Genomic DNA, 14,844 nt, shown 5'->3' on the forward strand with positions numbered 1-14,844 from the left:
CCAACTTGCAACCCAGGCACTGAGTTCTAGTCCTGCTTCCTCTAGCACTCAGTGTGGCAGGGACGGCATCACTCAGGGACCCTGAACTGCAGTGTCAGTACAAGATGGTGGCACACACCTTGAATCCCAGCACTCGGGAGGCGGAGGCAGGTAGATCTCTGAGTTCAAGGCCAACCTGATCTACAAAGTGAATCCAGGACAGACAGGGCTGTTACACAGAAAAACTCTGTCTTGATAACCACCTCACCCCATCCCCCCAAAAAGAAGTCAGTACACGACAAGGTGACTTGCTATGGTGCTGGGGACATAAGAACCCCTCCTTGGAGATCTGACCAATGAACAGAGGTGTGGGGTTGAGGGACACAGATAAAGGCTCCAAAGGGGCAGAAGTGGGGGCTGGATGAAGGTAGGTATTTGAGGAGCTGCAGGGAGAGGGAGCTCTGAGCCTCCAGGCAGCTCCAAGGGCCAGGGCAAGGAGTTGAGCCTTAGGCAAGCCGGGCCTTCAAGAGACCAGCCCATTTGGCTCCATCTCCAACTCTCCTGGCACTGGCTGATGGATGGGGTGCGGGGAGCAAAAGAATCGCTGGGAGACAGTGACCACAGCGGAAGGATCCCCGGGGTTTGGGGCTAGTCAGAACAGGAAAAGCTGCAACTAGGTCCAGGGCATTGGGGGTACAGGGGCAGGAGGTCCTTGGTCTAACCTCTAATCCGGCAGGCTTGTAGACAAAGTCCCAAAGCCTAAAAAGGAGTTGAAGGCTATCAAGTGACAACAAATGGGCTTGCTTTATGTGGTAACAATCTATAATAGTCCACACACCAGAGATTGATTGACCAGAATGCCATCATCTGTGCAACCCATTACTGATGTCTGTCTACACACAGTAGGGCGCTTCTCGCAGGGACGCAGGGATGAGCCTAAATAAAGCAAGTCAGGAAGCTCTGGGGAGGGAGGCAAACTGGAGGAACTCCCAGCTTCAGGCGGCTGGAGACTAGGGCAAGGCTGGACCAGCAAGAGGAACTTCTAACTGCCTAGCCTGCACTTTGCAGGTGCTTGCTCCACAGAGCCTGAGGACTGCGGGTAGGAGGCAGGGAGACCTGGAAAAGGGCGGGTTTTTGGAATGTTCCTGAAGTGGCTAAGTAGACACACACACACACACACACACACACACACACACACACACTCTGTCCTATGGGGTCAGCGGTCTCCCCACACCACCACTCCCTTGCCAGAGCCCAGCTGGCTCATGGTTGCGGCTCTGCCCACCTAGCCAGCTCTTCAGTGAGAGGCAACAGAGCCAGGCAGGCTGGCCACGGCCCTGCTCTTTCTGCAGCATGGAATCTGCTGTGCAAATTTAGGAAAACGCTCTAGAAGATATGGGCTCTGTTCCCCTCAGGCACAAAGGTCTCCAAGCTCACCTCCTCATTCCCTTCCTGGCTGTCCTGGAACTCACTCTGTAGACCAGGCTGGCCTCAAACTCACAGATATCCACCTGCCTCTGCCTCTCCGAGTGCTGAAATTAAAGGCGTGCGCCACCGCTGCCTGGCTTCATCTAGGATATTCTAGAAGAGGCAACTGAGTCCCAAAGTAGGGAAAAGACTTCTCAAGGTCCAGGGTGACTTTGTGGTGACGACAGCAGCACTAGACTGTAGTCTCCCCGGACTTGTGTCTCATCTGTTTGGTGGGCGTGGTCTCCGTCAGCCTGCGGAACCATTTTCATTTTATTTCACATGATGGGTGTTCCGCCTGCTTGTATGCCTGCATGCCATATGTGTGTCGGGTGCCCAGAAGAGCATGTTGGAACTGAAGGTACAGACAACCGTGAGCTGCCATGTGGGTGCTGGGAATCTAACCCAGGTTCCCCGGAAGAGCAGCCAGTGCCCTTAACCACTGAGCCATCTCTCCAGCCTCTAGTTAGATCTTAATGGATACCACAAGTTGGGGCTGTGGAGATGGCACAGTCAGTAAGGCACCTGCCAGGAAGGCATAAGAACCTGAGTTCGAATCCCCATCACCCATTTAAAAAGCCCAATGTGGTGCAGGCAATTGCAACCCCAGGACTGGGGATAATGAGGAAGCAGAGGCAGGAGCTCTCTGGGACAATCTGGACAGCCAGTCTAGTCAGATTGGAAAGCCCTAGGTAGCAGAGAAGGTCCTTGTCTCAAAAACCAAGTTGGCCAGCCAGGCACGGTGGCACATGCCTGTAATGCCAGCACTCGATGAGGCAGAGGCAGGTGGATCTCTGTAAATTTGAAGCCAGCCTGGTCTACAGAATGAGTCTAGGATAGCCAAGACCACACAGAGACAGAAAAACAGAAAGAAAAAAAAAGTTGGCCAGGTGGTGGTGGTGGTACATGCCTTTATTCTCAGAACTTGGGAGGGAGAAGCAGGTGGATCTTTGCGAGTTCCAGGCCAGCCTGGGCTACATATTGAGACCCTGTGTCAAAACAAATCAACCAAGCAGGGAGATGGCGGCCGAGAGTGCTGTGGGTAAGAGCATTTAGTTCTCGTGCAGAGGATCAGAGTTTGGTTCCCAGAATCCACATGGCAGCTCACAGATACCCATAACTCTAGTTCAAGGAGATCCAGGGCCTCCTTCTGGCCTCCACAGGCACTGCATGCATATGGTGCACACAAACACACACATACAGGCAAAACACTCAATACAAAATAAAAATTTTTAAAAATCATCTTAAAAGGCAAAACAAACAACAACAGAAAAAAAAAAAGCCAAGGTTGGTGGCTCCTAAGGAATTACATCAAGGCTGACACACGCGCGCGTGCACACACACACACACACACACACACACACACACACACACACACACACACATCAGGAGAGGACTCAATACCCTCTCCCAGCCTTTTCTTTTCTTTTCTTTTCTTTTTTTTTTTTTTTTTTTTTTGGTTTTGAGACAGGGTCTCTCTGTGTAGCCTTGGCCATCCTGGACTCACTTGGTAGACCAGGCTGGCCTCCCAGCCTTTTCAATGGACACCGCACAGCCCCACATGACTGCGTATGGACCCCTCCCTCCCCCACAGGCCCTGGGCCCATCAGCAGGCCATACCCACCCCCCCAGCACACAGTAGCCTCCTCTACTCACCACTGCTGTACTTCTTTCTCGGTGACTGCAAGAGAAAAGAAGACAGAGGTTAGAGGGGAGTCCCAGGACACAGGCAATTGTGGGGACAGGGTGGGGCTGGGGCTGCGGGGGGTGGGGTACCTCCTATCTCCTTACCCACGGCCCCACATGACTGTGGCCTGCTTTGAGTAAGAAAATGCACCCCTAGTGAACAGTGAACAGTCCTGGGCGGGTGCTTGCCAGCCCAGAAGAAGACGGTATATCCTACCTTCTCCCGTGCCTGGTGTCTGCACCTCCCAAACACCTTCAGAAACCTGGGTTCCCTGCTCAGGGAGGCCACTTAAGGTACATTCTTTCAGCCAGGTGTGGTGACCACATGCCTTTAATCTCAGAACTTGGGAGGCAGAGATAGACCATAGGCCAGCCTGGTCTACATCCTTTCTCAGTTCTCAGTCTCAGAACAGGAGGGGCAGAGTGGGTGTTGCTTCCAGGCCTGGGATGGGGGTCAAGGAGACTCTCAGTGAAGGCCAAGCCTCTCAGAGCCCAGCACCTCAACCTTCTCACCGTCCTGCAGCCCTCGCAGTGGATGACCCAGGTTTCTACTCCCAAGATATGACTGGATGTGGAAGCTGAAAGGATCCAAAAACATGGCTGAAGCTCACACTGAGGCCAAATCGCTACCCTTTACTGAACCATAGAAGGAAGGAAACAGGTTGTTTCTCTGCGAGCTATTGAATCAGTGCAAGCTGGAACCGAACCAAGTTTTCCAGCATGTCACCAAATGAGAACGTTAAACCACCTTCAAGGCCAGGCATGGTGGCGCACGCCTTCAGTCCCAGCAGTGGGGAGGCAGAGGCAGGCGGATCTTCAAGGCCACACGCTCCTCACCTGGTATTGGGCTCTCTGTGCCTCAGTTTCTCCATGTAAAGCAGGTATAGAAACAGTACCTGCCTGGGAACTCTGTCCTAACAGATGCCCTGGCTCCCCACTGTGGCACTCGGATAAGCTCAGCGTAATGATGGTGAGTGAACGCGTGGATGACACTCTAAGTAAGTCCATGCCAGGCAGCAGGTGAGAAAGGAGCTGGGTCCCAGGGAAGTGGAGGAAAGGTCGCAGACTCAGAGAGATCCACCTATAAGGAGTGCTCCAAACAAACTCAACCATAGCATCTGCCAGGCCCCCAGATGCCATCTGTGCTGTGACTCAGCCACAACTCCCAGCAGTCCCCAGAGACCAACCTCTGGCCTGGCTCCAGGTGGCCCTAGTGAGGCACAGGAGACCCGGAAGCAGGAGGTGGGGCTTCAGACCTGAGGTCTTGGCTCAAAACCCAGGGTCAGAAGCCTGGGTGGGCTAGGGGCCTTCGCGCTTCCTCCCCTACACCCTTCCCAGCATCCCACGCGGGTTCTGTGGAGTGACTTAACCAGAACAGGTGGCTAACAGAGTGAGGCCAGGCCTCTGCAGAGCTGGCAGTACAGCTACATTCTGAACAAGCAGATACTGGTAAACAAGGTAGGTGAGCTGTGGGGATGCAGAGGGGAGGAGACCGAGGAGCAAGCCGGCTGTTGTTCTAATTTGTTTTCTGTTGCTGTTATAAAAGCAGTCTGGGGAGGAAAGCATTTATTTTAGCTTACAGCTTATGGTCCATCAAAGATGGAACTCAGGGTAGAAACTCAAACAGGAACCTGAAGGCAGGAACTGAAGCAGAGGCCACAGAGGACTGCCGCTGACTGGCTGCCTTGCTCTCCAAGGTTTGCTCAGCTTGCTTTCTCATGCCACCCAAGACCATCTGGCCAGGGGTGGTGCTACCCACTGTGGGTTGAGTCATTCCATGGCAGTCACCATTCAAGAGAATGCCCAAAGACCTGCTGCCTGCAGACCAGCCTGCTGGAGTCTTTCATCAGTGGTTCCCTCTTCCCAGATGACTCTAGTTTATATCAAACTAACAACAACAACAAAAAAGCAAAACAAACAAACAAAAAAACCTAACCAGCCCACCAGGCTAGGCTGTGCTGAGCTGCCAGGGACCTGCCAACCCCCACCAGCTCTGGATGTAATTGATAGAGGGAGCTGGAAACACAGGTGACTTGCCTCTGAGGACCTCAGCTCTGGGGCCAGACCCAAACACCTGAGTTCCAGGCGAGCCCCAAGGCTTATGGGGTGGGCATGCCTCTGAAGACTGCTTCTTTCTGAGCCCTGGCTTCCCCAACTATGAACAAGCTCACTGTCCTTCCCTTCACAAGAATCCCATGGTAGGTGCCCCCCCCATCTTCCCAATGAGGTGACGAGGGTTCAGACGGGTCCACTTATGTGCCATGAGGTTCCATCTCCCAAGAGACGGAAAGTCCCTCCGGGGCCCAGAATGCAATACTTCTTCCAACCTTGAGGAGGCAATGAGCTACCTGACCTTGTATGACCTCAGCAATGGGTGCCACCGTGGGCCACAAATGGCAGGAGGGAGAGGCAAAGGCTTGAATGGCAGGGTTACTGGTGACCTCAGCCAGGTTTCATGGAGCCAGAGAAGCACTCCTGGGGAACCCCAATGTCTCAACCTACAATCTTCCTCCAGGGACCACTGCCTTCAAATCCCTGCCCTCCCTAACCCCCAACTCAGCCCAGAAGCCTCAAGTCTACCGTTCCCTCACCAGAACTGTCCCTAACATGGACACTGAATGACCAGCAGGCAGCTAAGCCTCTGGGCGTGGAATGAGATTGCAGACACAGGCCCCATCTACTCATAAGCAGCTGCTTCAGCTTTATCGGACATTTGAAGCCACCAAGTGCCCCCCCGCCCCTAAGATTTCTAGAAAGCCCAACTCTTGGCTTCTTGAGGGGTGGCAGTCAGGGGTCCCCACCCATCCCAATCCTTCTGCCAGCTAGAGTGCCTGAATATAGGCTAGGCAGATCTGTGCCATCCCAAGTCGGAGGTGTGCACAGCCTACATTATGGGAGCTTAGCTACAGAGGGACACACCCTAGACACAGCCAAAAAGGTCACCCTAGTCTTAGCCTCTCCTATGTTCCCCTTTGAAGAGGTGACCTGCCATCTGTCTCAAGATTCACTGATGTCCTCTCTCTCTCTCTCTCTCTCTCTCTCTCTCTCTCTCTCTCTCTCTCTCGTTGTGTTTTGTTTTTGTTTCTCCAGACAGGGTTTCTCTGTGTAACAGGGCCCCAGCTGTTCTGGACTCACTTTGTAGACCAGGCTGGCCTTGAACTCACAGAGATCCGCCTGCCTCTGCCACCCCTCAGTGCTGGGATTAAAGGAATGCATCACCACACCCAGCTGACTTTTTGAAAGATGTATTTTTAGTTATGTTGGTAGGGGGCAGGGCAGGAGAGTATCAGGTCCTCTGACAGTGGAGTTACAGGTGCTGGTGGGCCACCATGTAGGTGCTGGAAACTGAATTAGGACCTCTGAAAGAGCAGCCAGTGTTTCTAACGGCTGAGCCACCTGTCCATCCCATGGCTTTCGGCTTTGTTGTCTCCGTTTGTTTCTGCTCAAATCTCTAGCTCTCCCCTGCTCTAAGCAATACTACCCACAACACTCCCTAAGCCGTGTGCTGGTGGCTTAGTTCTCCAAACACAGCAGAAGATGAAGACCGATTGATAAACTTTGCTCAGGGCCATGGAGCGATATGATAGCGTGTGGTGCTGAGAGATGGATCTGCCATTAAGAGCTCTTACAAAGGACCTAGCTTGGTTCCCAGCACCCACATAGCAGTTCACAACTATCCATGTCTGATCCCATGGGGCCTGATGCCCTCTTGTGACCTCCATGACCTCCTACACACACATAGTGCACAGCCATAAATGAAACAAAAAAAAAAATTATTTTTCAAACTGGGCGTGATGGTACACGCCTTTAATTCCAGCACTCGGGAGGCAGAGGCAGGTGGATTGCTGTGAGTTCGAGGCCATTGATCTACAAAGTGAGTCCAGGATAGCCAAGGCTTCACAGAAAAACCCTGTCTCGAAAAACAAAAAAATAAAGATAATAAAAAAAAATTTTTTTTTTCTTTTTCAAAACACGATATTGGGTACCCTGGACTCAGAGCAGTTAAGGACATGTTATCTACAATACCTGTCAAATGACCCTGGGAGTAATCAAGAAGCCATGACTGGACTAATCTAGAATGTAAGGTGATACCAGGCCACCAGTGAGTGCTTACAGCTTTACCAAGTCAGAGCCATGAAAGCCCGAATGAGCCAGAGGAAGATTCTGGGGGGAAAGGCTAAAACAAAGAGTCAGTCAACCACAACTCGAGATGTGGGGTGTCTCAGTTTGGGGGTTCAGGAGGGAAAGTGCTGAGATGTCTGTGAGATGCTGGGGGAGTCAGGTGGGACCATAAACAGATGCCAAGGAGCCTCTTTCAGGTTCCGAGGGCAGCAAACGATTGCAGATGACACCCTTGTCCTGGGAGCTGCGCCCAAGCACTTAGGGGTGAAAACTGTTGGTGCTCCCTAATAAGAGCACAGAGGCGACACCATGGGGGAGCTGCTTGGGGTGGAGGTGGGGACAAAGGATGGGTCTACAGCGTCAGGCTCCCCTGCACTGCGACATTCACAGTCTCAAAATAAAAACCCGAGGAGAAGTAATTGTTGTCATCCACAGTCTGCATGCTCAGCGCATGGAGGGCCAGGAGGCAGCCAGCGGTCCTTCCCTATGCTCCTGGGGTCAGATCACCCCAGGCACGTGGGGGGCTTTGCTCTGCCTCAGCCTTGGGACCACATACAAAGGGAGCTTCCCAGAATGCATCTCCCAACTCCATCCCATCCCCTCCCACCCCTCCTTTTCACCAAGCCTCCAACCAAGTGTGAAATTAACAGGGCCTCCCCTCCGGCTCCCCTCTGGCAGATTGGTGCTCAGGACTTAGCACTCGGGCTCAGTGTTCAGACGTGTTCAGGACTTGGGCTCAGAGTTCCAGCCTGAGGCTAAAAGCTGATGAGTACCAGTGCCCTCCTGCAGGCAGCCCCAGATGCCCTGCTAACACCTCAAAGTCAAAAAACCTACTCAAGCTCCATGACTGTCTTATTCTCTCAGCCTTGGTTAAATGACCCATGTCCATCTTTCACAGCTGTGGTGGTTTGGATAAAAAGGACCCCCATGGCGGGAGGGAAAATATGGCTCCCACGGGCTCCTAGGGACTGGCACTATTCCAAGCTGTGCCCTTGTTGGAGTGGGTGTGGCCTTGTTGGAGCAAGTGCATCACTGGGGGGTGGGCTCAAGCCAGACCCAGTCACTCTCTTCTTGCAGCCTGAGGCTCCTTCTCCGGCTCCATGGTCGGCCTGTGTGCAGCCCACGCCTCCCACCTTGATAATCACAGACTAACCCTCTGAAGCTGTAAGCCAGCCCCAGTCAAATGCTTTCCTTTATAAGAGTTGCTGCAGTCACAGTGTCGCCGCACAGTAGTAGAAACCCAAACTAAAACAGCAGCTCTGCTGAGACCCGCTCACCCAGCAAGCTCCTGACCCTTGACCCTTCCACAACCCTTCACAGGACTCCATCTTTCCAGTAACACCCCCAACACACGGCCAGTCTGAGGTCTGGCCAAGTGGGGACAGGGTGGGAAGGACAAGGGACCATGAGAGAGGACCCTGGGGTCATCCAGGTCAACAGTGCAGGCCGAGGTCATGCCAAGCACTTAATCTCCAAGCTGCGCTCTACTCACGTTACACAGGACTCACAGCTCCACCTCACAGGTGTGTCACAGGAAAAGCGAACTTAACAGATTAAATAAGTGTCTAGTGCCCGTAGGACCCAACAGAGACACTTTCTCTCCTCAGCTGGACACGGCCCAGAGGCCCTATCCTCAGAGCCAGCCCTGGGGCTGGACTGGGGCTAAAACTGCCTGATATTGGCTGACTTCCTTTCTCTAGTGCAGTCCTGTGGCCAGGTCTGTAAGTACCACTGAGAAAAAGACTTGTGATGAACACCAGATGTGGGGTACCCTGAAGGGTGTGGCACCTTATGGTCAAGACCCTGTTGGGGGGCCACATTTAGGCTTAGGCTATTTCTGAACCAGTTGTTTACCTCTCTGGCCCTCAGAGACCTCATCTCTAGCGTCGTATATGAATTCCCAGCAGGATCCTGGGACGGTTAGAATCTGGCAGCTCTGGGGGTGATGGAGCCCAGAGCCATGAGAAAGGAGGGTGCTGGGCACCCATGCCCCTTCCACGGGCCCTGCTGAAAGCCAGAACTGCAGAGGGAGAGAAGTACCCAGCCCGGTAGCCACTACCAGCCTTTACCCGAAGAGTCCCGCAGAAACCCTCCGGTGCCCCAGCCCAAGTAGACACGCCCACACTACCCAGCGTCTCCTCCCACCCCCAACGCGCAGCTAGGAAGCTTCTCCCGGGCGCCTCCCCTCCTCTTCACGCAGCTCTCTTGTCTGCCGAGAGTGAACACTAGAGCTGGTCCCAGGAGCCCAGGGTAAATGTTCAGTCTGATTTTCATTTCCCCTAAAGCAAAATACCTCTCCTGATTGAAGCTCAACTCAAACACGGTGGGAACGGAACGCCGGAGCTGGCAGCCCCCACGGAGGGGAGGCGCCAGCCTGCCGCAGCAGCAAGGACGAAAGGCGGACTGCTGGTCTTCCTGAACAATCCAAACCCCACTTCAGTCTCCGCACACAAGGCCTGCCCTCTTGGTTACCCGCCCTCGCCCACTGCCTTCAGCCACCCCACAGTCCCTTGGATCCTGATGCCTTTGTTAACCAATACTCCTCTCTCCAGAAAGACAGCAGGCCTTCCTGTGTCCAAGTGCAGGAGCACTTTCCAAATGCCCTCACAGGCTCTCTGGGGCCAATCTGCGCCCCACACCCCTCCCCCATCTCAGCCCCTCACTCTATCTCTCTCTCCTAGTGACAAGCCTGGCAGCTGTAAATGCCCCTGTCATGGTCAGGGTCTTCTGGCTCTCTGGTGGGTCCAGGGATAAAGCTACAAGATCTTCAGAGCCTGTCCCCCTCCCTTGCCCATTCCTCTCCTTGCTGTCCTCTTAGCATGGAGGTCTCCCGTCAACCTTCCTCCAGGTGGCCCTCCTGGTTCATTTCCTGTCAACTTCACACACACACACACAATCCTAGGACCGTTGGGGCAGAGGGGACCTCAATTAAGAAATGCCACCATCAGAGCTGGAGGCAACTCTGTGGGACATGTTCCTGATTAATGACTGAAGTGGGAGGGCCCAGCCTGGGCAGGGTGCTCCCAGGTTGTCTAAGAAAGCAGGCTGAGCACACCATGAGGAGCAAGCCAGCAAGCAGCACCTTCCATGGCCTCTGCATCGGCTCCTGCCTCCAGGGTCCTGCCCTGCTTGACTTCCTGTAGATGACCTACTGTAAGCTGTAAGGTGAAATAAACCCTTTCCTCCCCGAGTGGCTTTTGGTTATGGTGTTTATCACAGCAACAGAAAACAAACCGAGACAGTGGTGATGGCCAAGCCTCTCAGAGAAAGGGAACATATTTGATCTACTCTGCTGCACTCTGCTAAGTCTGTACCCCTTCCACCCTCTGACAGCGACCCATTCCCTCAAGGAGATGGGAGTCTCAGCAGGGACGGCGGCAAGGCAGACACCCCTAGAATGTGGTCACCCCACCCCCTCTGGGCCTCATCCTCCCAGTCTAAAAGTGAAGCAACTTGGACAAGAGAGGGTTAAGCTCCACGTGCCTCACCCTCAGGGAACAACCACCTGCCCCTCCCCGTGTTTCAGTGTTTCACTGGGCTACATGGGTGAAGGTCCTGGCAGCCCACCAAGGCTTCCAACTCAATGATTAATCTTTACCCTGGTGCTTTCCTATGATCCCACGGAAGACTGCAAGATTCCTAGATGCCAGCCACAAGATGACCAACCCTGGCAAGTAAACGGGGTCCAGTGAGAGCACTTCCCAGCCAAGGGAATGGACAGAACAGAAGTTGTCCATACCGAGAAGAGCCGAGGGCCAGCACGGGGGGCCTCTGGCATGTGGCGACCTCGCCTGGCTCTAAGATACAGCGCTAGGAATCCTAGCTCCTAGCAGACAGAGATGACATGACAGCACAAGCAGAAAGCCTGGCACCAAGCCGGCAACGCTACTGTGATTACTGCCCCCACGCCTCTGCCAGGGAGAGAGAAGCAGGGTTCCTGCCCTGTCCGTTCCTCTTTCCCAAAAGAGGCCAGAGACTGGCCCCGCCTCCACAGATGATGACCCCGCCCAGAATCCCCAGTCCCTCCCTCAACCTGACACAGGGAAGAAGGCTCCTGCATCAGTCCTCTTCAAGCCCCTCTCAGATTGGGATGGCAACAACCCAGCCTCCAGCTGGCACTCGCTATTTCTACCCATGTTCGTTGTGCCAGCCCAGCTGGGCGGCTTGGGGCTAGGCACACCGCAAGTCAACAGGAAAGACATGCAGGCCCCGCCTACCTCCCCCACACTGCACCCTCTGCTCAGCAGCTCTCACCCTCCCCCAACTCTGCCCACAGAGATGCTGCGGCGACCGACCAGAGACCCGGTGGAGACTGCTCTTTGGGTTGGCCACACACTAGGCCCTTCACTCAGGCTGCAGCTGGGCACCCCGTGGCAGGGTCACAGGCTGGGCCTGTGCTGTTATGACAGAGCAATCTCACTCATCCCACGTTTAAAGTTCATAAAGCTGAGCAGACTCGAACAACCCCTGACCTGGCTTCTCCCCGCTCCCACCTCTTCCCCTCACACCCGTGGAGCCTGGTTTCCGTGTGCAAAGTGAAGGTTAACGCAAAGCCATGCTCCACAGATGGTGAATACAAGTCTCTCAGCCTCTACAGGGCACAAGAAGGCTAGAGCTCCCAGCACAAGAATCCACACTTTCCCACCAACAGCCTTTGGTGCAGCTAGGGTATAACTACTGGTCATTATAAGACCCCAGTCAATGCTCTTGCGTGCCACTCTGAGCCTTGCTTCCTCTTGGCATAGAGCTGCTGACAGGGCCAACAGGAGAAAACACGTGGCAAACAGCTGAGCCCTGGACATAGGGACACTGCTGTTAGTATGCTGGTGACAAGTGGTGGTGTCAGAATAAAACATCGGGGCTCTCACTGCCTTCTGGGTGGGAGGTAGGAGATGCAGCTGGCAGGGCCAGGCCACGGTGTTAGCACACAGCAAAACGGACAGCTTCCGGCTGCTGTCAGGGAGAGGAGCCAGGCCCCTAGGAGGAGTACAGATGTGAGACGGCTCAGAGCCATTCAGATCTCAAGTTCAATTCCATTTCCGTCCTAGTCCCTCAGATCCTCCTGAGCCCCAGCTGTTTCCACTGAAGGGGCCCAGGGGTTGCACCAGGCCCTGTGGTCAGAGAACACTGCCAGGCCATGGTAAGAACACCCTAAGGCTGCAAAGAAGTGATAGCACGCCACCCAAATCCCACAGCCAGGGGCAGAGCATAGCAAATGAGCAGCCCAGTCACACCCACAGAGAGAGCTTGTGAGCCCCCTTCCCAGGGATGGGGAAAATGTTTTTGGGTACCAGCTCTGTGGCAAGCATAAAGTGATGGAGGCTTTGGGTCTGTCCAGCAGGGCATACGGGGCACTTGCCATCAACACGGCCCTTCTTGGAAGAGCCAGGTTTGCCTTGCTGCGGGGTACTCGCATCCTTCTTGCTTTTAGACTCATCAACTTCAACCTCCATGCTGAGGGTCAGTGTCCTCATCTGACAAAGGCTGTAACAGTGCTCCGCCCCTGGAGGAGGGCCACATGTTGAAGGGGTCCAGGTGCTCCCTCAAGGTGCTCCCTAAGGAGAGAAGGCAGATGGCGCCCCTGGGTTTGGGGGACAGAGAGACGGCTCAGTCAGTGCCTGTGGAGTAGGCACGGAAACCTGAGTTCAGAACCCCAGGGCCCACATAAGCAGGTGTGTTTGTAACCCCAACACTGGGGAGGTGGAAACAGGAGGATCCAGGGATGCCCCCACATGCCAGGCCAGCACTCATCTCATTACACACCTGAACCATGTTGTGGGGCAAGGAGCTCAATGCTCTCCACTGCACAGATGAGGAAACTGAGTCACCCAAAGGTGGAGGAACCTGCAGTGGAGGCAGAGCTGGAACCAGGGTTTGCGTAACTCCAGAGCATGTTGGGGAAGGTGAGTGTTTGAGACATCACCCAAGTGCATGCTGGGAGTTGATTCTTTTATATGCAATCCAACTCTTACACAGGTTTAGGATCCTTAGATTGGTGGAGCAGGTTTTTAATCCCAGCACTCAGGAGGCAGAGGCAGGCAGATCTCTGTGAGTTCGAGGGCAGCCTGGTCTACATAGTGAATTCCAGGACAGCCAAGGCTACACAGAGAAACCCTAACCAAACCAAAACCAAAAGTACTCCAGATCTAGAGGTTCTTCTGGATTGGGGGACAATTTGCATATGCACAATGAGACATCCCTGGGAGAGAACCTAAATCAAAGCCCAGCTCACACCTTCTACATACAACCCGAGGGCGATTTTGTACAGGATTTTTAGAGCGACTGAATTTTTGCTGCAACCCATATGCCATGAGGTCAGGTGTGGAATTTTCCACAGCAGTCTCTTGTCACTGCTCAAAGGTGATGGTTTTCAGAACATGAATGGCCCGCTTGCTCCCACTCACAGGGTACCAAGTCTCTGGTCCAAACTGATTCTTTAGTACCAGGTCTTGCTGGTGCTAGATGACAAAGACCCTCGGCATCTGCTTGCACTGATTGACCGACTCAAGTTCAAGTTCAGTCCTGACTATGTCCAACAGTAAAACAGTGGACACATCAACTGATTACTCTGGCAGAAATGCTGGTAACTGTGGCCCCGGGTTAGGAGCAAGAGAAATGGCTCTGCCTATCCTTGCTGACAAGCAGGATCTGTGTGCCTGGGACTGGTAGTTGAACAGTACTGGTTGGTGCTTGGCGCACATGTCCCTGCAGAAAGCGTTCAGCAGCCAGAGTAGTTGCTGCAATGTCCCCAGCCTGTGAATGCCACCTTCTGTGCCCCTCAGGGAGATGTTGGAGTGAGGTGTTTCCTGCAAACTCCTGGGTGGCGGGGCACTTCTCCAAGGCTTCACACAGCCCAATCCCACAGCGCTTCCCAGACTGCATCTGCTGTTGCTCATAACAGGAAGCACTGAGCCAGCACACAGAAGCATCCTTCACTGACCTTAGTCATTCTTGTGTGCCTTGTGACTTTGAGCAAGTGAACCGGCCTCCCTAAGCCTCGGTTTCCCCACCTGCAAAATGGAGGCAGTGATGCCTTCCTGATGCACCCAGAACTTTCCAGTTCTTCGTCTATCTAACAATCGCAGCAGGCCAGTCCCTGAGAGGGGCTTTGGAGGTGCAGTAGTGGCCCCCCCATATGGCCTCCAAGGCCCTCATATAACCAGGACAGACCTTAAGTACAAAGCTGTATGAAAGGAAAGACAGAGTTATAAAAGTGAAAATGAAGGCGCAGCTCACTTAGTGGAGTGCTTGCCTGCCATGCACTGGGCCTTATAAGACTTCTTGTAAGACTTCAATAAGATAGAGCCCTGTAAGACTGGGTATAGTAGTGTCCCCGGCACTCGGGAGGAAGAGGGTCAAACTGCATAGCAAGTTGGAGGCCAGCCTGGGCTACATGGGACCCTGTCTGAGCTGGAGAAGGGGAAGGGGGTAGTAACCATAGCAAGATCCCGCCGTGGCCTGCAGGATGGAGGACAAGGCTGTGTGGAGGTCTACCCAGAAGCAGGGAGTGAACAGGTCAGACCTCACAGAGCACAAGCGGTGCCTCAGGCCTCAGGGGGCCACGTGGAGCCTTAGCCACAGGAGGCTGTT

The 14,844-nt window shown here is 53.9% G+C and overlaps 1 protein-coding gene across 1 annotated transcript in view; it reads right to left on the bottom strand.

Annotated features, from left to right (window-relative positions):
* Nucleotides 1-14,844, bottom strand: part of Ncs1 (neuronal calcium sensor 1) — a 40,704-nt gene that overhangs the window by 12,266 nt on the left and 13,594 nt on the right. Inside the window, exon 2 of the mRNA XM_051166754.1 lies at nucleotides 3,103-3,127. Coding sequence (XP_051022711.1) covers nucleotides 3,103-3,127 — 25 coding nt within the window. The remainder of the gene's footprint in view (nucleotides 1-3,102; nucleotides 3,128-14,844) is intronic.

This window comes from Acomys russatus, chromosome 24 (assembly GCF_903995435.1).
Source record: "Acomys russatus chromosome 24, mAcoRus1.1, whole genome shotgun sequence".
NCBI classification, from domain to species: Eukaryota; Metazoa; Chordata; class Mammalia; order Rodentia; family Muridae; genus Acomys; species Acomys russatus.